This window comes from Oreochromis aureus, linkage group 23 (genome assembly GCF_013358895.1).
Source record: "Oreochromis aureus strain Israel breed Guangdong linkage group 23, ZZ_aureus, whole genome shotgun sequence".
Taxonomy (NCBI): Eukaryota; Metazoa; Chordata; class Actinopteri; order Cichliformes; family Cichlidae; genus Oreochromis; species Oreochromis aureus.
Window position 1 is genome coordinate 13,145,691 of NC_052963.1, and position 24,252 is coordinate 13,169,942.

Below are 24,252 nucleotides of genomic sequence, written 5' to 3' on the forward strand. Positions count from 1 at the left end.
CGTAAGGGCAGAGACAAATACTGTACAACACATCCCTTTTTTAAACTCAAATGATATTCCAATTCCTTAACCAAATGAAATACACTCTATAAATGAAATAATTCCCTTTCAAATTATATTAAACAACCCAACTTATGTTATCACCTTTTGGTAAGTGACTCACTAATATACACTCCAAAACACGTTATATAAATCCACTAAACATACAATATTCACACATGGGCCCCACACACACTCACATTCACACTTGTTGCAGGTCTGTTTGCTGCTCACGCCGGACGATGGAGAAAAATCCTCTTCTCCCCAGTAAGAGCACAAAAGTCTGACTTACAGTTCCGTTGCTCGGTAGGTCGCCATTCACCAGTCCCACACTAAATCCACTCCCTGCAGACCCGATGCTGTCTCTGCTACAGCGCGTTAGCCCGTCACTGTCCAGCTCTCCGACAGTCCATAGCGGCTGCCTCCGTGGCGCAGCCAAGCAGTCCGGGCTAGCCTTTAGCCTCGGCGGTCATGGCTGGAAACACAGTTTTCCACGGTGGTGCGACTGTTGAAACAAAAAGTCACTTCACCCACACTCTGTTGCGAAGCTCTCACACGGTTAGCTTTCTAGTTACACACTCTTTTGTGCTAGTTAATCTCAGTAAAACTAGCCGAGTCTCTCACTTTGGTTCAGCTAACCTCGTGCATCTCTCCATGCCGTTCTCTTCTGTGAACTGTGAACACCTTATGTGGCGTTCAAGTCCATGGGAATTATGAGTATCTACTCCCAAATTCCCATCCGGGCTACATTAGTATCGGTTCATGGTATCGGTTGACTTTTACGAGTACGAGTACGCACACATTTTACAGTATCGGCCCCGATACCCGATACCAGTATCGGGATCGGTGCATCCCTATTTATTCACAAAGCAAGTGAATATGCAACAAGACTATTACATGTGAACTGTGAGCAGTGAGTATTAACATGTGCCGTGAACAATGCGAAACTGGAGCACTTATGCAACTATGCAAACAACAAGAGAAACTTTAACAGTGGAAACTGCAGTTCTGCGATTTTGGGACCAAAAGGGGCATCAGATTGGATGGCAGGGTCCAGGGGATCAGAGTCACTGAAATAAGAGTAAACAAGTTCAGGTATGGTTCCAGGAGAATGCTGGCAGATATTGTTTCCCAATGTTCCTTTAAGCTGCTTACATGACACAGGTGGATCAATAGTGTGGAGGAGAGAGTGGTGAGTGGTAAGAAATCCAAAACTCCTGAAGCTGAGGTAGGCAGGTGCGTGGCGTGAGCAAAAGCCGTGGCCAGACCATGACTCAAACTTTCTTTTAGTGAGAGATGACCTTCTTCAGGGCTACCAAGTGCACGTCTTTCATAAATGTTGGTTCTAATGCATTTAGAGGTTTGAAATAAGCCAGCCAGCCATCCATGAAAGCAGCTGTAGTCAGAGGCTGGGACAACAGACAATTTCTTTACACTTATGCTATAAACTCACACCATCTTCTTCAGATTTAGCCTTGCGAAAGTAACATAAAGGCACCTGTAATATGTACCTGTACCAAACAAGCACACTTAATAATATAATTTCTCATTCAGTAATCATTTCCAGCGGACCAGCTTAAGATTTTAGCCTATATCACACATGCACATTACAGTTTGAGTGCACATTTTCAACATATAGGTGATAGAACAATGTTCCGGTCCTTTACAAAAACACAGAGACAAACTACACAGTCATGAGAACTTTGTGGCCCTGCACTCAGCCAAGTCACTGACAACACTCTTCTGAGATATAGTTCTTGTTTTTAAAATTTCTCTAAGCTTGCAAAGTCTGACCTTAGAGTGAATTTGTTGTTAACACACACCGGAATGCTCCAGAGCACCGAGGACTCACTGCAGCAACTGCCAAAACCTTTGTTTTTTATAGAGGGCTTCACACTTGCTGATGATCTTTAATAATGTGCATTTGATTAGCAGCTAAAACTCTATTTGCAGGACAGTTTAGGTGCAGACAATTTTTCAAAACTGCAAGTTAGACAAAGTTTGCAGTCCTTTGTTAATGGTGGAAAAAGTTAAAGATGCTAAAAAGTGGTTTTCAGCATTTTTAATACGAATATACAGCTGAAACGAAAAAAGATTTTTCTTTTTGCTAACAGTCAGTATATAGCAGCCTTCTTCAAGCCTATAAATGCAGTGCTTTTCATAAAATCCAGGTATTGATTACACAAAAAGCTTTAGAGGCAGCCAAGCACCAAAGTGCATTTAACAAAGGTGTGGAATTTCTATTAAAAGTCATCTGAAAGTGCCAACTATTGGTAATTTAACTCTCTGCTGCTCTCTGAAAGACAACACTTTTGCAACCAGTGGGAGTTTAAAAAAAAGATGCTATAAACAGCTCATCTGGAGAGTGTTCCTCTTACATAAACTCTTTTCAGAAGGCTGCTCTCTGGTACCATTTCACTCATGATTCAGTCAGCAGTACACGTTTGTCAAGATCCTCTCACCAGGTGAGGATTGAGTCTTCGATACCAGGAATTAGTTTGATTAGTCTGATTAGTTATATAGTTATTGTTCCTGTAAATATATGTGTGTGTATGCTGTTTACTAGGACATCATATTTTTTAATAAAATACAATGCAAAGATCCTAGACCCGGAGAAATGTTTGTTGTGTGTTTTATGACTTTGAGAAACTCAAACAAAACTGAAGCTTCATGTAGTTTTAAGAATACAGGGACTGAAAAAAAACACTTACAGAGACGAGGCTAGCATGAGCTCTTTACGGGAAATTAGAGAACAGATGGTCACAAACAGAGCGGCAGCCCAAACACCATTGCTTAAAGTCATAAGATCAAACTGGGTTCAGATTAGTCTGAAGAATGGTTTAATCTGATGTGGGAGTGGAAACAGGTGAGGTGATGAGGAAGTGGTTGCAGGTGAGGTGGCTGTGATGGGAGGGGGATTATAACTTCAACCTTCTTTAGCTTTGCAGCCACCTTGGGTCCAACAACAACTTTCTGTACACCCTGCAATCATTAAGTAAGTTTAGCTTTTTTGGAGCTAAACTCTGACCACCTAAATCCAGTATTTACTCCATCATTTGCCAAGTTTTTTACTGCAAAAGGTTGAAACATTAAAGAGAGCTGATCTGTTGTTCGGTTAACTACAGGATGAAGAAGAAGCTGATTATTGATGTGGACACTGGGGTGGACGATGCTCAGGCCATCATGGTGGCCCTTGCGGCCCCCAATGTTGAGATTTTGGGGATCACCTGTTGCTTTGGCAACACCCCCCTGGAGAATGCCCTCAAGAACACACTGCGTGTCCTGAAAGTCTGCAACAGGCTGGATGTAAGTTTGTGGTAGTTTTCTTTTCTCTTAACTAAATATACATAATTTAAAGGTTGATCTGAACGCACTGCTGTGATGCAGATCCCGGTGTATCGAGGCTGCTCAGAGCCTCTCCTGGCCAAAAAACGCCAAGCTGGGGATTATCATGGGAAGGATGGACTGGGTGAAGTTCCCGACCCAGATGCTCCAGGCTTGGAGCTGGTGCAGAAGAAGAAAGCTGTGAATGCTATGATCAAGACTGTCAATCAAAATCCTGGAGAGGTAAGATGAAGTTTATTTTTATGATATGAAGAACTCTCTTTATAATTTTTGCTCTGTATGTAGGTAAGCCTGGTCGCCACCGCTCCCCTCACCAACCTGGCTGTCGCCGTGCAACTGGACCCATCTTTCCCAAAGAAGCTGAAGGCGCTCTACATCATGGGAGGAAACACTGACTGTATGTCCTCCACGTGATTCAAAACATTTACTCGGTCTGCTTGCTTAGACGCGAACACTGCCTCACTGTACTTGTTAATGTGTGCGCAGCCAGGGGGAACACCACAGTGTGTGGAGAGTTCAACTTCGTGGCTGACCCTGAGGCTGCCTACATCGTGTTGGATCGCTACAACTGCCCCACCTACATTGCACCCTGGGAGTTCAGCTGCTCCAACAGCCTGCCCTGGGTGAGGCTGAAAACAAAGTTCACTTCAACCTGTCTGCATTGAATCATTACTTATTATTAATCTCTGGCTCTCTTCCACACCGTGTTTTTTTTTTTTTTTTTTTTTTTTTTTTTTTTTTTTTTTTTTTTGTTCCATCTTCCTCCCCAAACCCCCAACTGGTCGCGGCAGATAGCCGCCCCTCCCTGCGCCTGGTTCTGCTGGAGGTTTCTTCCTGTTAAAAGGGAGTTTTTCCCTTCTCACTGTCGCCAATGAGCTTGCTCATAAGGGGACATGTGATTGTTGGGGTTTTCTTACTGCCTTATGGTGGCTGTTGTTGTGATTTGGCACTGTATAAGTAAAAGTGAATTCAAGTTTCAGCCACTAGTTTGATTATCAACAAAAGAGAAAACTCCAGAAAGCTATTGGATTTGACTAGTTTAACCCTGTTGGTGGATTTGAATAAATGGGCCTTTGGGTATTTCTGTGTAACTCTTTGTTTGGATTTCAGATATTTTAGTACCACAAGGACATTTTATGGACCTATTATTTGGGCACCTGTATTCCCAGCTACTACATGAAGTTGTTAAACTTAATTTTCCACGTTTTATCTTCTGTTCACTTTGACCTTATTGCTAGCCAAGAAATAAAAGGCATTGTTTTATATATTTTCAGACAATTTGGTGCAGTATAACAGTGCGTTATTTACTTTCCTCCCCATCAGTCTTTCTGTGAGCAGTGGCTGTGCCAAAACACAGAGAAGGCCGCCTTTATGAAAAAGATCTCAAGCTTGTCAATGAAGGTAATTGTTTGTGCTGGGAAAACATGCTGTGCACTGTTTAACACAACAGAGTAGATAGACTTCTGAAATGATGTGATGTGTTGCAACATAACCCTTTCATAGACTTTTCTATAGCTAATGGGAATAATATCCATATGCTGGTTGCAGGATTAAGGTTGATTTACAAACAGTCAGTTCAGTTTGTAACTCAGTGATTTGAGAAATATTTGGGTGATGAAGCCAGAATGGAAGAAAGATGAGAGAAAATCAACTAGATTATAGTTTAAAGACTGGCGAACAGATGTAAACCTCTGCTTGTTTCTGCAGAAAGCTCAGTCACCTGAATATCAAAAGGAGATCACAGAGGGAAAAGGGTTCAATTCCTGCGACACCTACGCTATGGCTACTGCCATTGAAGATGCATTCATAACCGAGAGTGACGAGGTTTCAAAAAAAAAAAAAAAAGCTCCTTTAATCGGTTCAAAGTTCAAACACTGCTTGCAAAAAATGTTACTGAACAAATCCTTGCATCCCTCCTTCAGGTTGCTGTAACGGTGGAGCTGGCAGGGACCTACACCCGAGGCATGATGGTTGTGGACTACATGGAGCTGCTGAAAAAGAAACACAAGGCTATCCTGATGAAAAATGTCGACTTGGAGAAATTGAAGACTCTCTTCATGAATTCCCTTAAATAGAAAAATGTGGTGAGCTAAAGGTGTGACTGTGCGTAACAAATAAAACAGCTTTTTTTTCATATTTCTTTGGGGTGTTTTCTGTCAGGATTAAAGCAGGAAGTATTAGACTCGTATACATCACAGTGATGGTGTAGGCTGTAAAGAAGAGGCGTGTCACTCATTTTCTCAGGAGGCCACATGAGAAACTGGGGATACACCCAGTAGCGGTTTTTGATACGTGCGACATGGGCGGTTGCCCGGGGCGGCATCGTGGTGGGGGGCGGCATCACGGGCATCGGCAAAAAAAAAGAAGAAGAAGAAATTGCTCGTACTCATGCTCCCCCGACATCAGCCAGCGCATATTGGGAATGGCATAGGCACCGATCGGCTTTCTATCGCCCATTTGCTGGGAGTAAGGGCGCCCTCCGTTTGCGAGGTGCGCCTGCTGCTTGCGGCACAGGGAGGAGAGGGCGGGGCGGCGGGGGATTCTCTGGCTGGCTGGAGCAGCATCTAATAACCAACTCGCAAAATAAAACAAAATAAAAACAAAACAACAAACACGAAAACACCAGACATTATGATACAGACTTATAATTTGCACCGATGTTTTTTCGAAATTCTGAAGTGAGCGCGAGAGCCCTCGGTGCGCCTGCTCGCTGCTGAAGTCAAAGTAAACTTTATTGTCATCTCTGCTACATACAGTCCAGTATATAGAGAGACGAGACGACGAGGCTCCAGTTACAGCAGTGCAAGTAAACAAACAATAAATATAAGAAGAGTAAGAAAATAAATATACACTTTAGGACCAGACAAGGGATCAATAACAATTTAAAATTTATAATTTACAGTTTGATGATTAAAAGTCTCAAACACAACCTGTCGAAAGGGGAGGGGCCAGCTGCTTCCAAATAGAGCACATTTCATTCATAATGTTGTAAATCCAAGCCCGTTATGTATTCATGATTTGAATCCTAGGTTGTGTGAAATCCCAGAAATACACCTTAGACAAAGTGAACCTGTGAACTAAGGTGTAGGTCTGTTAGGTTATGTTGTGGTGATCCTCGGGTTGGGGGATGGGTGTTCATACTGGAGTGCAAAATTAAAACCAATGGAAGATGGACAAGAAAAGTTCAAAGCCATCAGGGGCTCAGTTTAGAAAAAAGAGAAAAGAAGAAGAGGAGAAACGAGCAAAAGATACAGGTAAGCAGATGTGTCATTGGATAATGACAGGTCATCCTGAAACAATCAGAATCAGAATACTTTATTAATCCCTAAGGAAATAATGTGGGTTACAGTTGCTCCAAAAAGAAATGGTAAAAATAGTAACAGTAACAGACTAAACTCCAAACAATACATTATGTTACAGATTTTAATATTAATTAGTCAGTGTCAATTGTTGATTTGTCCTGTTCTCATTGTATGACGGATTATGATGGCTGTTTGGTAGCCGTTTGCATACTATGCATACTCTGTCTCTTCATATGTGTGTGTGTGAGTTTCTCTGGTGAAATTCAGTATGGTTCTGACAACCGTTTTATGTTAATGTACAATCTTTAATATGTTTTATATGTGTGTGTGTGTGTGGTGTGGTGTGGTGTGGTGTGGTGTGGTGTGGTGTGGGGGGGGGGGCGCCAGAGGGAGTGTTCGCCCAGGGCGCCAAACAGGCTTGGACCGCCACTGGCTACACCAACAGACTGAGCTCAATTCTGCTTAGTGTTAACTTTTCTGTCTTTATCATCTGCTGCTGGTAAGTGCTTTTGCTACATTGCTTCTAGTTTAAGTACAATATTTGTTTCTCAGTCCTCTTTTTTTTTTTTTTTTCCTTGTTTAGTGAGAGAAATCTAGACTGTTGTGGGTTCAAACAAGTCGTTAAAGTCTGGAGTGTTTGAGGTGGTCAGGGACAGTCAGAGGAATGGATGTGGTCTAGAGGCCATATAATTCCCAGGTCTATCCTATACACTAAAAACTAGAAGAATAGTATAAAGGGTCGACTTCAGTGAGTCTAATCAGGATAAAAACGTGAGATATTTATATAGAATTGATGTCTGCTACCCTGAATGTAACCTAACATTGACCATGAATACCAGTCTCCTGTGTACCAGTCCAACATAGTGCATCACTGTAATCTTCACCACAATTCTGCAAACTAACTTCTTTTTTTCTTTTTTTTTTCTTTTGCACTCAGCTGTAAGACATTTTACAAAAATGTAATTAAGCAACACGTCATGTAAAGGTCCAATATTGGATGTAAAACTGCACATGTGACATAACTTTAAAACTAGAATGGCACATAATGTCTTCTAGAAATTATTTGTCATCAACTTAGTTACAGAAGCCAAACATGTGATTGCTTCCACAGAAGGCTGGGTTCATTTCTTTACCTAGAGTGGGGTTTGAACCCACACGGACACATGTCCTTTGAATCTGAAGGTCAACGTCTTCACCACTCAGCCATCCTGGTGCAGCAGAACTGAACTCTGTAACAGACACAGAGGTAATATTATTATTACAGCACTAAAAATGCTTTTCACAAACTTGCATATCAATAAAAATAAATCCTAGTAACGGGGCAGTCTTGCTTTGACAGAGAGAACAAAGTGTGCAACAGCTTTTATTTAACAACTAGATTTGTGCAGTTTGAAGACTACAAGTTAAAAATATAAAAATAATGCATAACAGCATCAACACGAGGCCTGTTCCTTACAGCCACACTGACCCGAACACGCCTGTCAAACATCAGACAATAATTACAGCTTCAAACAGAACCGTAAGAGTTTCCAAAAAGCTGCAGAGATGATTGTTCTTTTCATTTTTGAAATCTACACAAGCAAAACATTAAAAGGTGGTATGAAGTTTTTCCTAAACAGCAGCGCCCTCTGCAGTTTGTGTGTGGAAGTGCAAGAAGCTTACAGCACCTGGTATTCCCAGGCGGTCTCCCATCCAAGTACTGACCAGGCCCGACCCTGCTTAGTTTCCGAGATCAGACGAGATCGGGCGTGTTCAGGGTGGTATGGCCGTAAGGGAAAGGACAGCTCGCAAACGGCCTTTTTATCCATGCTGTAAGGACACGTACGCGCTTACGTTTTTGTTTTCTATATTTAAGTTAAAATGTCCAAACGACAAAAATGTTGGATTTCCAAATCGTCCTAACACACTGTGTGCTCTCTGTCACTTTCACACTGTGCTGTAATCAACGAACATGTGTTCTTATCGTGATGTTACTGCGGGAAAAGCATGTTTGCAGCTCAGTGTTGAAGCTGCAGTTAATAACGAAGGTTTGCATGTTGTCGCTGTAACACATGAAGTTTAGCACAATAATATATATCAAGCTGTGTGACATTTGCCACCGATAAAACGTCTTTTGTGTAGCTGCGCCGTCGCTTACGGCCATACCACCCTGAACACGCCCGATCTCGTCTGATCTCGGAAGCTAAGCAGGGTCGGGCCTGGTCAGTACTTGGATGGGAGACCGCCTGGTAATACCAGGTGCTGTAAGCTTTTGCACTTCGACACACAAACTGCAGAGGGCGCTGCTGCCCCAGTTAGTGTATAGAGGGATGAGCAGTTACATTTCTGGGTATTCGTATCTATTTTATATCTTTTGAACATGAGAATATCAGATTTCCATCGTGTGTTCCAGAGGAATTGGATTAATGCCAAGACAAACTTAAAACGAAGAGGCCAAGTGTCTGACTTATAAAGAAAATTGCTGTTTTCTCACTCAGATAAACGTTTGCAGGGAATGAATTTTCCTTCAAACAAACATCACAGAGTCTGTGTTTCTCTTTATCGACTGTATTTCAGTAGAAGCTCAGGTTAAAATGACTTCAGTGCTTATAAAAGGATTTCAATGTAAAAGAAGGTGCAGTGGATCACTTTGTACAGATGTGGATAAAAGTGCAGAAAAGAATAAATTATTAAAAAACAAACAATTGAATAGCACAAATAAGCAAAAACTACAGTGGGTATTGAGCAGCTGTTCCTACAATGTAAATCTGAGATAAAGGCACAGATTATTTGTTTGCCTTTATTTCCTGGTTATTTCTTTGTTATTTAAATGGGAAAAGACCTCACTGACAGACCTCCAGACCTGCTTTTCTTTGTTCCTCTGCCTTAATGTGTCGGCAAATGTTTCTCTGCAAACAAAATTCATCTCTGATTGATTTTTTTCTCTGACTAAATCTCAAGGTGACGACAAAACACAGAACGTGTAGAAAAGATTTTCTGTGGTATAATGTAAAAAAAAAAGAAAGAAAAGAAAAAGAAAATGAGAGAGGAAGTAAAACAATAAACATTTATTCCAGTAGAAAAACACAATACATGAATATTTGCTGTCAATTATTTTTATAAGAGATAAATGTACATAATATCTTTGAGATGCGATTTGCTGTATACATGTGCTGAAATAAGACGACACCAACCCGTGTGGGACAACAGCAAGGTCCAGTATACAAAGTTTTAGTAATGTGCAATACAAGACGGCGTGCTGTTTTAAAATGAGGAACTTCATGTACTGTACTATGCAACCGCAAACTGTGTGCATCGCTTCATGCTGTGGCTTCTCCAAACACCCTTTTCCAAGCAGCTTCCTCTGGACTTTTAACAGATTTTTGTGTTTCTCTCTGTTTTTTTCTGTTTAAGAAGAAAATCTAAGCGGCTAATGCGGTATTGCATGCATAATAAACCACTCTAATTTATAACAAGGAGATCTAGAAAAATACATGGAACTGGAGGTGACTGTGTTTCAGCCAGAACTTCAAGTAACTTAAAAATATTTCTTTTTCAAAATAAAAGGGTATTGTGCGTTAAATTGTTAAAAGTAATATTTCACACAAAAGTTTAGGAAAAAAACATTCATTATATCAGTTATATATTTGTGGTCACCTAAGAAAAATACTTTCATGAGGAAAATCACACTGAGTCAGTCATCTTCTTTTAAGCATCGCCTTCTTCTTTGTCGTTCGACATCATCTCAGTGCACGGGATGCTGTTCTCCCTGTTGTCCTCGTGCTTTTTCCAGGGCTTCTTGGTCTTCAACACCATGCACTGAAGACAAAGTACAACATGTAATAATTCATAACTCAACATACAGTAACATTTTTGAGTAGATAAACAAAATGGATAAATAGATAAACATAAACAAAATACATTATGTGTATGTGTGTTTTCTTGTGTAATTTTATTTTTAAATTTTGTAATCTAAACCAAACAGACAAAAAAGGTCCATTCAAAGACTCGACCTGTGAGCTCACCATCTCCACCAGGGTCAGCAGGACTGACAGAAGGGCCAGAACTAACATGATGAGCATGAACACTGACTTCTCAGTAGGTTGTGAGAAATAACAACTAATTATGTCGTCACATCGGTGTGTATACAACCCAAACATTGAAGGGAGAAGAACACCATAGTTAAAACACTGCCCCACTGCAAATCCCACCTGGAAACACAGAAAAGGAAGCAAAGAGTGAAAGAGGTGTTTGTTTTCTGTTCACCACTCAAAGGTTAAGTCCTGTTTTTATAGCCATGTCTGATTATTTATGTGGCTTTCTTTGTTGCGTTATGTGGAACGACTTCTTCACAGACACACTGCTCCTAGTAGAGGGAAAGAGATCTTCTTATTACTAAATTTGATCTCTCTGTCATGAAACTACACTTTAACACTTTAACAAAAGGCACCAGTAAATTACAGCATATGGTCCACAGTAAAAAAACAAACAGAAAAAAAGATCTAAAATATTTTATATATATTTACATATATATTCATTTACAAATATTTCCCTGATTTTTCTCTCTTTGGCATTAATTATTGACTGTGTGTTTTCTCACCTCCAGCAGGACGACAGCTGACAAGAAGCCCAAATATGCCCACAGGCTCTGACGTTTAATCACAGTTCCTGTTTCACTCTGATGGAGAAACAACAGAAACAAGAACCTCACAAATGGAGACAGAGCACACACGAGATACACTGACAGCAAAACAGTCCAACAAAACCATGTTTGTGATGAGACGATTCATTTATCAGACAAATCACGGTGCTTTTACTTTGGATTGAGCTTCATCATGATTCACATTAACTAATGATTCTGTTTATGAACCTCGTGTTCTCCCGATGCATCCATCAGAATCAGTGTGTGAGAGTGTTAAGGCTCCCACAAATGATTATTTTGACAGTCAACTAGTCACCGATTATTTTTGCGAATAGTAATCAGATCATGCATCCACTGGATGTAAAACGCACAGCTTTTTGCACCAGCATGCGTTTGCTCTTATATAACTATCATTAGCTTACAGCTGGAAGTGTTTAAGGTATGTGCTAACTAAAAATAAAGACAAGATGATAGTTTATTAAACTTTTAATGAAATTTGCAGATTGTCTCGGTGGAGTTGAATAAACTTAGCCGTCTGCTCCTTGCTATCTGAAATATAACAGGACACTGGAGTAAATTCTTTACTATCTCACACTTCTGTTTAATCAGTTTTCTGTTTGACGTTTATTCAGCTGTGTAAAAACTATAACTTTAATCTCAGCCAAACCAATTTACTCAGGGACAAATTAAACACTGAAAAAAGCCAAACAACAGCATTTTTAAGCTATCTAAGTGATTATATATCACGTTTAACCGGAGTAGCGAAAGACCGCGGGGGTCTGAAAATGATGTGGCGGGAGGTCGCTGTTCTCGCCGGCTCTAGTGAGCGTTGAACGCCCGGCTAGCTATCGAGCTGGTGGGTAACTTTCTGGTTTTGTGACCCAGAAAGAGTAATGTTAAAACTAGGTAGCTGCTGCCATTGTTGGAAACTTGGCTGAGCAGTCCTATGAATTCTGGGATAGGTTGGACAACAAAGGATACACCCGACCCATCCTTCAAATCTGGGAAAAAGCACGACGCATTTGTCGGTCACATTTAGAGGAGTCTTCGAATTTGGACAACCTTCGTTGCGTTGCTGTAACGTAATCGGCCTACAAATGCGGCTTCCGAAGGATGTGGCCCTTGAATTTGGACACAGCTACGATACCGGAAACTGCTTCTTCTTCTTCTTTAGTGTTTAATGGCAAATGGCATCCTTGTACATGCAGTGCTGCCATCTTCTGTTTCAGTCCATTATTACACTCTTAAATCCTACTACTTATTCCTGCGTCTTTCAGGATCTTAAAAAGCTTCAAATGACGCATCGACTATTAAATTAGTCATCAACGATTTTGATAGTCGACGTAATCGTGACTAGTCGACTAATCGTGGCAGCCCTAGTGAGGGTGTGTACACGCTTAGGCATAGATAAAAAACACTTGTATGAATGGGTGAATGAGGCTTGTAGTAAGTTAAGTCGAGTTTGTTATCTACCTGTTTTTGTGTCACCAGGAGGTGCACCAAGTAGGAGAAGTAAATCAGACCAGGAGCCAAAACAAAAACCACCTGGAGACAGAGCAAAGATTAATGAATGGCACTTGATTCATGGGTGATAAAAGCTCCTTTTTTAAATAATCACCAGCTTCTCATACATGGATTAAACCAAATTCTGACAACCGAGGTATTGACTGAATTTCTCTCTTAGCTGGGCTTAATCCATGAACTCAAAACCTACGGCATGTGTCTGATCACCTGTAGCGTCCAGTACTGATGCCAAGAGAAGGGGAAGGCGAAATTATAGGCTTCCCTACTGCAGGCCGGCTGATCAGTGTCACAAACAAAGTATTTTAAGTCATGGCTCCAAAGTGGCTGCACCGCGGCCCCGACAAGAACAATTCGGACCAGCTGCAACACTGGGAGGACTGTTTTACCTGAAAGAACAATGATTACTATACATGCACATAAATGAACATAAAATCATGATAATAATGATGTTATATGTGTTCATTCTTCAACAATGTTTACTTGTTTATTTGCATCAAAAAACTTCATTTGCCTTTAGCTTCATCTGCCATGTAAAGGCCAAAAGACAAACTGCACTGACTTGACACTATTGCTTAGTCTACTGCTCTCTCCTGAGCTCACCATCATGGTCTTTTTAAAGTTAATAGCTGTTTGACAGAACTACTCCTTCATTTCTATGTCTCTTAGTTTTTCTTTACAGTACCCAGGAAACCAGCATGTGAGTGCCACAGGGCCAGCAGCCGACTCAAGACGCTCTCTTCAACCTGTGAACCGGACTGCAGGGTTTCTCCACCGTCTGTCCGCCTCAGCTTGGCTCTCAACATGCAAACGGCCTCCACTACATTCAGAAGGATGGACACGCTGGAGGCTGTGAACATAATACGAAGGAATACTGTCTTCTCCCATGCATGGGGGAGGAAACAGTCTACTCTCATAGGACATGGAGACCTCCCACAGCTGAAATCAGTAGATAACTCGAAACCATAGAGGAGCCACTGAGCCGCGATACATCCAACCTGCAACAAACATCACATTTCATCTGTTTTCATGTTTAAACAAACGAACAGATCAGAATGAGTGTTTCTTTCATTTGTAGAACAGCCTGTGTAAAAGTATAAATGAGTGTGTATTCATGCCTCACCTCTACTACAATTACAAACGCCACGCAGGCCCGATATACCGACAAAGTGTGACCTTTGACCTCATCATTCCCCCTCTGGACCTTTAGGACAACAGAACAGTTTCATTCAGCTTTTTAATTTTTATCTTTTTTTTTCTAATTTAAAATTCAGTTGCATAAGATTTGAGCCAAGCTGTTCCTCACCTGGGTTTCCTGGTTGGTGAGGTGGATCAGGTAGCAGAGGAAAACCAGACCAGGAGCCAAAACGAGAACCAGCTGGAGAGAAATACATAGTGATGTCATTATATACACACTATACATACACAACAGAAGGTTTTAGAGGAAAAGAAGAAACTACAAATTATATCACAAAATGCAGAAAACTATATCAGGGATTCAGTGTGTTTACACTGACAGCTCACTAAAGAAAGCAGAAGATTCCAAATCCCAATCAATCACGCAGATCCATCCTCAGAGGCGATCCCTTCAGAGGAACAGATTTGTTTTTAAACCAGTGCAGTTTCCACCAATCCTCATCAACCAGATGGATAATTTAGGATTCCCTTGATGTTCATTTTCCTGAACTATGTAACATTAGTCAGGATTTTTTTAGAGGAAGTTAAGTCTTCTGTTATGTTAAGAGTCACTGACAGGAAATGTTATGATGAAAAGAGAATGGAGTAGTGGGCTGATCGACAAAGCATGGAACTTTGACAGCTTTGACTACATAAAAAATGTATTGTGATTAACTATGAGAAGCTCAGTAAGGCTTGTCCTCACCTGTAGCGTCCATAAACGAGGTAAAGACAGAGGTGTGACTGCATCAAAACAGGCAGTCTCACAGCCGGGCTGCTGGGTGCTGCACAGAAATTCCTCTCTATCGTTCAACCAGGCTGTCTGCACTGCAGCACCCAGCATCACAAATCTGATAAGCAGCAACACCGGCAGCAGATATTTACCTGGAAGAAACGCAGGTGTGATGTTCCATATTAACCCCTGCATGCTGCTGTAAAAATTAAAGGAAACGTGGGGGAATTTACCAATGAGAGTGGCCTGTGCATGCCATTTACACAGCACACTGCTGAGGAATCCCAATTTCTGGTTTGTCATTGTATGCGTTTTGTTCTGAGAAAGGAAGAAAGAGAGAATATTAGTTAGAGCATCAAATTGTGGAACAATGTGAAGACACTGTGTGTCCTTGTCCCCTAATTCCAGTGTTGGGGAGTAACGGAATACACGTACCGCCGTTACGTATTTAAAATACAAAATATGAGTAACTGTATTCCGTTACAGTTACCGTTTAAAAAGTGGTATTCCGAATACAGTTACTTTGTTGAAATAAAGGGATTGCACGGCGGTATTTTTCTGTTTCATATGTTCGGCTATGCCCTCTCTATTTTTGGTAATTCCATGCCGGTGGAAACCCAAACAAAACACGCATTAAGAGGCTCAAATGCCTGTGTCTCAATCTCATAATGACATGAAGAAATATTTTTTTAAATGATTTAATATGAAGGCAATAGGCAGAGTGTTACATGCATAGTCCTAAAGAATGTAGCCTCATGGGCAGTGTAGTCCGTGCTGCAGGGAGAATGGACTGCCATACCCGTTATCTGTCTGTGAGCGAGGGAGGGAGAAAAAGGAGAGTGGAAAAGTACGAGCTCCGAAACAATAAGTTCCGTTGGAGCAGCCTTTCAAATCCTCTCTCTGTCTTTCGTTAGCAAAGTTGACCAGACAACAAAGTAAAGCTAGTTTTCGGCTACGAGCCCGTATTAGCCAGAGGACCCTTTACTACGGTTCGAAGCCGCAGACCTGTTTTATATACGCGTGGAATAATTTGCTATACGAGATGACTGCAAAAAGTGCAGCCTTACCTAATGTCCACCCTACTGTTACTCTTTTTATATATGATTTAAAAATCTAGTTACTATTGGTCAGTGATGGGATTTCCGGATCTTTTTTAGAGAACCGGCTCTTTCGGCTCGACTCACTAAAAAGAGCCGGATCTTTCGGCTCCCAACCAGCTCTTCAGGTTGTTTTGTTGCTTTAATGAATTTATTATTAACAACAATATAAAATTATGCACAAAAGGAATTACTAATGTAAAAAAAACCCCTATGGTTTTATTTATATATGTTTATATATAAATATATAAAAATATATACGGTGGCCCCTAGAGACAAAGCACAAAGCACAAACTCCAAAAAGCATGTACAAATTCCAAAACACATTTCTAGCGTTAACTGAACTTCCAAAACAGAGCTACCTAGATCACTTAAATTACACAACTGAAAGCATATGTGTATTGTTTGTGTATTTATACACAAGCACTCATATATATTCAAATAATTTAAAATTTTTTTCATTTACCTGTTACTACCACACACCAAATCCTGTCGTTGGTACTTCCTGGCTTGTGTAGCCACTAGGTAACAAAAGCTCAATACTGCCCTTCTGTTGTGTTTGTATGTGTTTTGGAGTTTGTACGTGCTTTGTCTCTAGAGGCCACCGTAAATATTCTTTTATTTATTCACTCCACATAAAATGCAATAAATAAATCATATAATACAAAAAAACAACTATTTACATTTCAACTTTTAACTGTTTAAATTTTCAGCTTTTTTCTTTTAAACAAATTTAAAGTGAAACAACACAAAACACTGCAAACCACAACACAATTAAATATAAATATAAAAAAATATGAAAATAAAAAGAAGATGCGCATTCTCTGTCATATGGGCCTGCATGAATAAACTTTCTGAATCCTTCATCATCCGCAACTGAAAATAATTGTGGATGATTACTATACCTTTCTAATGTGACATTGTTGTCCTTGGCTCTCTTTCCCGCCCTTTCCCTCCCGCTCTGTTCCTGTGCTACTGCGAGTGTAACTACCGCCCCTCCCCCCTCTTCCCAGCGCAAAGCACAAGGCTCACGTGCGGAGGGAAATGGAAAAAAAGTGCGAGAGAGGGTGAGAGAAAGAAAAAAAAAAACCCACGGCTAGCGATAAGGAGCCGGCTCGCGTCGTTCATGTCAAAGATCCGGCTCTAAGAGCCATTTCGTTTGTGACCAACACATCACTACTATTGTATGGAGGACCACAAGAGCCACGCGCATCGAAATAAAAGGACCACAAGAGCCATGCGCATCGAAAAAGGTTTTTGAAATACAGTTTAATAAAGTGCAATTCGAAAATGTTTTTTGAAATGAAGACTTAAAAAGCATTTTAAAAATCAGTTTATTAAATTGGAATTCAAAAATGAATTTACAAATGCAGATTTTATTCTACAATTCATTAATTAAACACAGAATTTTTTATTTTGATGCGCGTGGCTCTTGTGGTCCTCCATACTATTGGTATGGCGAGTAACCTTCAGTAATAAATCACACAGCAATAGTACATTCATGTAGTTGTAAAAAGGCATGGTAATATATTAAGTAATCCAAAGTATTCAGAATACGATACGATACTCTCATTGAGTAATGTAACGGAATACGTTACAAAATACATTTTGGGGCATTTATTCTGTAATCTGTAGTGGAATACATTTTAAAAGTAACCTTCCCAAGCTCCTTAGTCTACGATGACCTGGATGCCTGAGAACCTTCACAGACATATCTTCCCAACACTGCCTAATTCCCATCAGCAGTTGTCCTCCTATGTCTCTTCCTCCCTGCTCTACATTTCTACATACACTGACACGGAAAGAGTGAGTTGGGAGTTACCTGTGCTAGTACTAAAGCACAGAAATTTTTTCCCCCAAAAAACTGTGCACCACGAGGTACGAAACCTAACTTAGAAGCCTTTCAAATGACTCTTTGCTCTTTATTAAACATATTAATATCAGGCCAACCCTTCGGCCATCGGGAAAACGCTAGTCCAGCCCCCCCCCCCTACTAGTAAAGCAGAGACGTTACAGCAGCATTTCAAACACACTTTTGCCACAGATGAGAAAATGGAAGCAAAAGATGCTTAAAAGAATTTAAAGCATCCATCACACACACACACAGACACAAAAACAAACAAACAAACAAAAACATGAAAACGTTATTGCGAATGAAAACAGCAACATGCAGCTCACTTAGCTTCTGACTGTTCCTTCCTGCAGTTCCACAGAAATCTGGAAACGATTTAAGGTCTTTACAGGAAGGTCCTCCCTCTGAGGGAGTGGACGGGAGGGAGTGGGAAAATGTGGGCAACACAGAGGAAAGAGAAAACAATACTGCATTTCTTTTTTTGTGCTACTTTCAAATTTATAGAAGTGCAGTGCTGAAAGATTGGAGTGTCCCTATTTAATGTGAGGTGTCATGGCTACTAAATTATCAACATGAGCATAAAAGCTATGAGGGAAATGTTCAGGGTCTGAAACGCTGGCAGTAAACTCTAATTTGGATCTGAAGCCTTTCTGCCACACTGGCAGCCAAATGTTTTCACCAAAGCTGCCATTTAATAAGTCTCTAGTGTGTTTTGTTTATAGAAGAGCTGCTTGAACAAACACATCATCTTCCCACCCAGTGTTCCCAGAGGTAACATTGTGTAATCTTAACCATCTAACCATTACACATGCCAGTGAAAAACACACTAGGCAGTTGGAGGCAAATTAGTGAGGCAAATCCTGATGACAACTCTGTGTCCAGTCTAGCAGTGGGAAGAGGGAGGGGTAAGTCATTTACCCGATAAGTAATTTTAAGCCTCTTTTCCCTGGGACCAACTCCACTTACATTCCATGTGACAAACAACAGTGTGATAATGTGTAAACTAACTGGTGGAGTGTTAAGTGTTCACTAAAATTTCACCCAGACCAATGTTCACCCAGATCTGTGCAGAAGAGGCCAGACACCCAGCACCTCAGGCCTCCCAAACCCCACATTCCAAGATCATTACACAGTGCTGGCCCCAGCCCCCCCACCACCACCAATCAAGGCAGCCACACAGATGCCCCAAAACAGCAGCCGCAGCCCTCCCAACTGGGTATTTCAATTGACTTGGATTAAGTTCTTGTATGATAGATTTCGATTGCTGATATTCAAAAAACATACTGTTATATTTTGATACAAGTTCCTGAAATAAAATGAATTTTCAATCTTAAATAAGATAAGATAAGATAAGATAAGATAAGATAAGATAAGATGACCTTTATTAGTCCCACAGGTGGGAAATTTGTTTTGTTACAGCAAAAGTGCAAAGTTGTGTAGCAGAAATTAGAAAACACTGGAATGCAATAAAATACAATAAAATAAAATAAAATACTATATACAATAGAATAAAATAGAAATACAAATACTATATACAACTGAGTAGGAAAATACAAAAATACAACTTCGTCAGAAGAAGAATTGCACATATAGCAGTCTTATTGCACATGTGTGGGTTTGTGTGTTTGATCAGCTGCAAAAGTCTTTGTTGTAGAGTCTGACAGCAGTGGGGAGGAAAGACCTGCGAAATCTCTCCGACACACATCGTGGGTGCCGCAGTCTCCCACTGAAGGAGCTGCTCAGTGCTGTCACAGTCTCATGCATGGGGTGGGAGATGTTGTCCAACAGGGATAACAAATAACATTTTCTAGAGTTTTTAACCTCTTTTTGTGCCTTGACAGAGAATTTAGCATTTTCTTTTTTTTTTGACAGATATCTGGACTGTTCCAAATGGGTGTTAGCTGTTAGTTAGTTGTTTTTAAATGTTCCCACCAGGCTGTCAGTTGAGAGGTGTTTGCGTAAAGGCTTTTAAAGCAGTTATGATGCTTAACACTAAAGTTTATGAAAGCCAGATTAGAGATTTCTATTTTTCTACAGAGTGCTTGTCCTAGGTCTAGCCATGGGCTGTATAGTGAGCTTAATTTGATCCATTTGAATCTATTTAGTATAGCTATATCTATTGGATAAGAGGTAGTGATAAAAATTTGGTAATTTTAGACCACCACTGTGTTTTTAGACTTATCCATGATCCGTGGTTTATTGTTCCATAAAAAATTCAAAATGTTGGAGTCTATTGATTCAAACCAAGTAAGAGGGGGATTATTAGGGATCAGTAAAAACAAGCAGTTGATTTTTGACAGAATCGTCATTTTAATGGTGGGAACTCTTCCTGTGAAATATATAAATGTTCTCCAGCATGCCAAATCATCCTCTACCATTTTTAGTAAAGGAATATAATTCAACCATACCACTTTTAAGGACATTTCTTATCACTGCTATGCAGATGATATTCAGTTGTATATCTCCTTTAAGCCTCAAGATGTTTCCAAGCTACAGATTTTGCATTGGTGCATAGACTCCATTAGAGCTTGGATGGCTGCCAACTTTCTTCAACTTAATGCCTTAATGCTGGTCAGTCACAGGAGCACGTTCAGTGAAAGACTGAGATTACCGAAAAGCACCACTGAACGTCACAGGAAATCATTCCTGCCTGTGGCCATCTCCCTGTATAATGCATCTGCTTAACATACTGGTTACTGCCACAACTACACGTTTCTTTTCCAGCTATTTATTATTGTGTGACTTATGTATATATATATATATAGATGTGTATATATATATTGTACTATTCTTAGTTAGCGTGTTGTCTGTTTTGTTAATGTTGGTGTATAATGGAGCACTGTAACAAAGAAATAATTTCCCCCAGGGATCAATAAAGTATTCTGATTCTGATTCTGATTCTGATTCTGAAAACTGAAGTCCTTGTTTGTGCTCCAGAAAAATATGTGCCTAGGGTTATGGAAAATTTAGGTCCTCTTGCTACAAATAAAATGTTACTTACTCACACACTAGTGTTTTTGTCTTTATTTTTCTTATAAGAACAGCAAGATATTATTTTGCCTTGCATTACTGCCTTTCCAGCTTTGCACAGCACACGTGGTGATATTCCTGGCAGGTCATTATTATCTAAATACATTGCCCACTCCTTTTTGAAATAATGAATGGAATATTGTTCTTTATACAATGATGCATTAAATCTCCAGTTCCTAATTGGTGATATTCCCTCTAATGGACTTGCTAAATAAAAAATAGTCTAAGTGAATAATAATAATAATCCCTAAGAGTGGGGTGATGTGAATGCCGAGCATCCCAAAGACCAAAATCCCTCATGTACTGTTCAAGAATATGTGTGGACTGCCAGTTCCTAAATCAACTTTTCATGAATTCACAAGCATGAGTTCAAGAGTTCATGTTCCTTATCAAAACCTTGTCATAAAGGTGGGAATAGTGAAGTCAAGCTTTTCCTGAGAAGTCAGGAAAAGCTTCCTCAGAGGGAGGACCTTCCTATCCTCCCTCTGAGGGAGTCAAAACTGTTCCTAGCTTTCTGTTTAACTTCAGCAAGGAACAATCAGAAGCTGGGTGAGCTGCATGTTGCCGTTTTTCATTTGCATTAACATTTTCATGTTGTTGTTCTTTGGGTGTATGTATCTGTGATGGATGCTTTAACTTCTAAACTTTAAGCATCTTTTGCTCATTCTTCAGCTTCAGTTCTTTCATCCGTGGCTAAAGTTTGGATGACTTTTTTATTCACACAAGAGAACATCGAAGATCAAACTAACTGAGGTAAATTTGAATCCTCCCAGACTCTTTAATGTGGTTAATAAAGAGCAAAGAGTCATTTGAAATGCTTCTATGTGAGGTTTCGTACCTTGTGGTGCAGCGTTTTCTGGAAAAAAAAGTTTTTCTATGCTTTAGTACTAGCACGGATAACTCCAATTCACTCTCTACAAGTGGGCGTATGCAGAAATGTAGTGCCAGCAGAGAGGAAGGAGGAGGACAGCTGCTGATGGGAATTAGGGGACAAGGACACACACTGTCTTCACATTGTTCCACAACTTGATGCTCTAACTGATATTTTCTCTTTCTTCCTTTCTCAGAAGAAAACACACACAATGACGAGCCAGAAATTGGGATTCCTCAGCAGTGTGCTGTGTAAATGGCATGCACAGGCCACTCTCATTGGTAAATTCTCCCATGTTTCTTTTACTTTTTACAGCAGCATGCAGGGGTTAATATGGAGCGTCACACCTGCGTTTCTTCCAGGTAAATATCTGCTGCCGGTGTTGCTGCTCATCAGATTTGTGATACTGGGTGCTGCAGTGCAGACAGTCTGGTTGAACGATAAAGGGAAATTTCAGTGCAACACTCAGCAGCCCGGCTGTGAGGTGACCTGTTTTGATGCAGTCACACCTCTGTCTTTACCTCGTTTATGGACGCTAGAGGTGAGGACAAGCCTTACTGAGCTTCTCATAGTTTAGCTGTCAAAGGAGTTCCATACTTTGTCGGTCAGCCCACTACTCCATTCTCTTTCTGTCATAACATTTCCTGTCAGTGACTCTTAACATAACAGGAAGACTTAACTTCCTCACATCCTGCTATGTCCATATGTTAAAAGTTGACACTTTTTAGAAAATATCCAAGATTCCTGTTGGTACAACAACACGATAAAAGAGACACTGGTTACATAAAATCTCCCTGACCAAGGCCTGCATGTCATACTGAGGCTGGAGTCTTCTTGTAGGTTAGACGTGATGATGCCACAAGACTGTGTTTATTGTCAGCTTTCTACTTTTATTCTGTGTCACAGTGTAACATATGCCTTTCAGGCATGTGAAGTGGCTGGAGCTGTCCAGATGGAATCCCCACATGTTATCAGGGTTTTATTTAAGTATGAGTAAATATGTCCAAGCTGATAAGTAATTATTAAAATTGAGGTCTTCTTGCTTTCTGCTAAGCTTTTTGTCATATAATTTGTAGTTTCTTCTTTTCCTCTAAAACCTTCTGTTGTGTATGTATAGTGTGTATATAATGACATCACTATGTATTTCTCTCCAACTGGTTCTCGTTTTGGCTCCTGGTCTGGTTTTCCTCTGCTACCTGATCCACCTCACCAACCAGGAAACCCAGGTGAGGAACAGCTTGGCTCAAATCTTATGCAACTGAATTCTAAAATAGAAAAAAAATATATAGAAAAAATAAAAAAGTTGAATGAAACTGTTCTGTTGTCCTAAAGGTGCAGAGGGGGAATGATGAGGTCAAAGGTCACACTTTGTCGGTATATCGGGCCTGCGTGGCGTTTGTAATTGTAGTAGAGGTGAGGCACGAATACACACTCATTTATACTTTTACACAGGCTGTTCTACAAATGAAAGAAACACTCATTCTGATCTGCTCGTTTGTTTAAACATGAAAACAGATGAAATGTGATGTTTGTTGCAGGTTGGATGTAGCGCGGCTCAGTGGCTCCTCTATGGTTTCGAGTTATCTACTGATTTCAGCTGTGGGAGGTCTCCATGTCCTATGAGAGTAGACTGTTTCCTTCCCCATGCATGGGAGAAGACAGTATTCCTTCGTATTATGTTCACAGTCTCCAGCGTGTCCATCCTTCTGAATGTAGTGGAGGCCGTTTGCATGTTGAGAGCCAAGCTGAGGCGGACAGACGGTGGAGAAACCCTGCAGTCCGGTTCACAGGTTGAAGAGAGCGTCTTGAGTCGGCTGCTGGCCCTGTGGCACTCACATGCTGGTTTCCTGGGTACTGTAAAGAAAAACTAAGAGACATAAAAATGAAGGAGTAGTTCTGTCAAACAGCTATTAACTTTAAAAAGACCATGATGGTGAGCTCAGGAGAGAGCAGTAGACTAAGCAATAGTTATAAGTCAGTGCAGTTTAGCTTTGTCTGCCATGTAAAAGGCCAAAAGACAAAGGCAAATGAATCATATGATGCAAATAAAGAAGTAAACATTTTGAAGAATGAACAATTATTACATCATTACTATCATTATTTTCTGTTCATGTATGTGCGTATGTAATAATCCTTGTCCTTTCAGGTAAAACAGTCCTCCCAGTGTTGCAGCTGGTCCGAATTGTTCTTGTCGGGGCCGCGGTGCAGCCAGTTTGGAGCAACGACTACTTTGTTTGTGACACTAATCAGCCGGGCTGCAGTAGCGCTGCCTATAATGCTGTCTTCCCCTTCTCTGTGCATCAGTACTGGACGCTACAGGTGATCAGACACATGCCGTGGGTTTTGAGTTCATGGATTAAGCCCAGCTAAGAGAGAAATTCAGTCAATACCTCAGTTGTTAGAACTAGGTTTAATCCATGTCTGAGAAGCTTGTGATTACTTAAAAAAGAGCTTTTACTACACATGAATCAAGTGCCATTCATTAATCTTTGCTCTGTCTCCAGGTGGTTTTTGTTTTGGCTCCTGGTCTGATTTACTTCTCCTACTTGGTGCACCTCCCTGGACACAAAACACAGGTAGATAACAAACTCGACTTAACTTACTACAAGCCTCATTCAAGTTCATCCTGTTCATGCAAGTGTTGTTTTTCTATGCTTAGTGTGTA

At 40.5% G+C, this 24,252-nt stretch overlaps 3 protein-coding genes and 2 non-coding genes across 7 annotated transcripts; 3 read left to right on the top strand and 2 right to left on the bottom strand.

Annotated features, from left to right (window-relative positions):
• The first annotated feature begins 2,921 nt into the window (after positions 1-2,921).
• LOC116327222 (inosine-uridine preferring nucleoside hydrolase-like) lies at positions 2,922-5,520 on the top strand. Its single transcript, XM_031748750.2, has 8 exons — positions 2,922-3,034; positions 3,165-3,345; positions 3,427-3,606; positions 3,670-3,781; positions 3,871-4,007; positions 4,708-4,785; positions 5,092-5,208; positions 5,307-5,520. The coding sequence occupies exons 2-8, from the start codon at positions 3,166-3,168 to the stop codon at positions 5,457-5,459; spliced, it is 957 nt and encodes a 318-aa protein (XP_031604610.1). The 5' UTR covers positions 2,922-3,034; position 3,165; the 3' UTR covers positions 5,460-5,520.
• A 2,821-nt stretch (positions 5,521-8,341) lies between these two features.
• On the bottom strand, positions 8,342-8,460 carry LOC120436512. The gene has a single exon (XR_005610515.1). It is a non-coding gene; the product is annotated as a 5S ribosomal RNA (ribosomal RNA).
• Positions 8,461-8,817: 357 nt separating this feature from the next.
• LOC116327988 lies at positions 8,818-8,936 on the top strand. The gene has a single exon (XR_004200036.1). It is a non-coding gene; the product is annotated as a 5S ribosomal RNA (ribosomal RNA).
• Positions 8,937-9,718: 782 nt separating this feature from the next.
• LOC116327231 (gap junction Cx32.2 protein-like) lies at positions 9,719-18,074 on the bottom strand. Of its 3 annotated transcripts, none has more exons than XM_039606923.1 (11): positions 18,013-18,074; positions 14,971-15,055; positions 14,711-14,889; positions 14,135-14,206; positions 13,952-14,032; positions 13,514-13,826; positions 13,039-13,217; positions 12,781-12,852; positions 11,266-11,343; positions 10,691-10,876; positions 9,719-10,484 (listed from the first exon to the last, which is right to left on the bottom strand). In XM_039606923.1, the coding sequence occupies exons 2-11, from the start codon at positions 15,038-15,040 to the stop codon at positions 10,374-10,376; spliced, it is 1,341 nt and encodes a 446-aa protein (XP_039462857.1). In that variant the 5' UTR covers positions 15,041-15,055; positions 18,013-18,074; the 3' UTR covers positions 9,719-10,373. The 3 variants fall into 3 exon arrangements, with proteins under 3 accessions (XP_039462857.1, XP_039462856.1, XP_039462858.1); XM_039606922.1 differs by having other exon boundaries at positions 10,679-10,876; XM_039606924.1 differs by lacking the exons at positions 9,719-10,484; positions 10,691-10,876 and adding an exon at positions 10,890-11,031.
• Positions 18,075-21,254: 3,180 nt separating this feature from the next.
• On the top strand, positions 21,255-24,246 carry LOC116327246 (gap junction Cx32.2 protein-like). Its single transcript, XM_039606688.1, has 9 exons — positions 21,255-21,265; positions 21,784-21,868; positions 21,950-22,128; positions 22,805-22,813; positions 22,920-23,000; positions 23,126-23,438; positions 23,734-23,906; positions 24,092-24,163; positions 24,208-24,246. Exons 2-9 carry the CDS (start codon positions 21,799-21,801, stop codon positions 24,244-24,246), a joined length of 936 nt encoding a protein of 311 aa, XP_039462622.1. The 5' UTR covers positions 21,255-21,265; positions 21,784-21,798.
• Positions 24,247-24,252: the final 6 nt, after the last annotated feature.

Bases quoted from the DNA above. Each gene is read 5' to 3' on its own strand.
- LOC116327222 (XM_031748750.2), top strand. From the start codon at position 3,166: ATGAAGAAGAAGCTGATTATTGATGTGGACACTGGGGTGGACGATGCT. The intron at 3,346-3,426 runs GTAAGTTTGTGG...GCTGTGATGCAG, and splicing joins AAGTCTGCAACAGGCTGGAT to ATCCCGGTGTATCGAGGCTG. The intron at 5,209-5,306 runs GTTTCAAAAAAA...TCCCTCCTTCAG, and splicing joins TCATAACCGAGAGTGACGAG to GTTGCTGTAACGGTGGAGCT.
- LOC116327246 (XM_039606688.1), top strand. From the start codon at position 21,799: ATGACGAGCCAGAAATTGGGATTCCTCAGCAGTGTGCTGTGTAAATGG. The intron at 21,869-21,949 runs GTAAATTCTCCC...CGTTTCTTCCAG, and splicing joins TGCACAGGCCACTCTCATTG to GTAAATATCTGCTGCCGGTG. The intron at 24,164-24,207 runs GTAGATAACAAA...GCCTCATTCAAG, and splicing joins TCCCTGGACACAAAACACAG to TTCATCCTGTTCATGCAAGT.
- LOC116327231 (XM_039606922.1), bottom strand. From the start codon at position 15,040: ATGACAAACCAGAAATTGGGATTCCTCAGCAGTGTGCTGTGTAAATGG. The intron at 14,890-14,970 runs GTAAATTCCCCC...CGTTTCTTCCAG, and splicing joins TGCACAGGCCACTCTCATTG to GTAAATATCTGCTGCCGGTG. The intron at 14,033-14,134 runs GTGAGGAACAGC...GTTGTCCTAAAG, and splicing joins TCACCAACCAGGAAACCCAG to GTCCAGAGGGGGAATGATGA.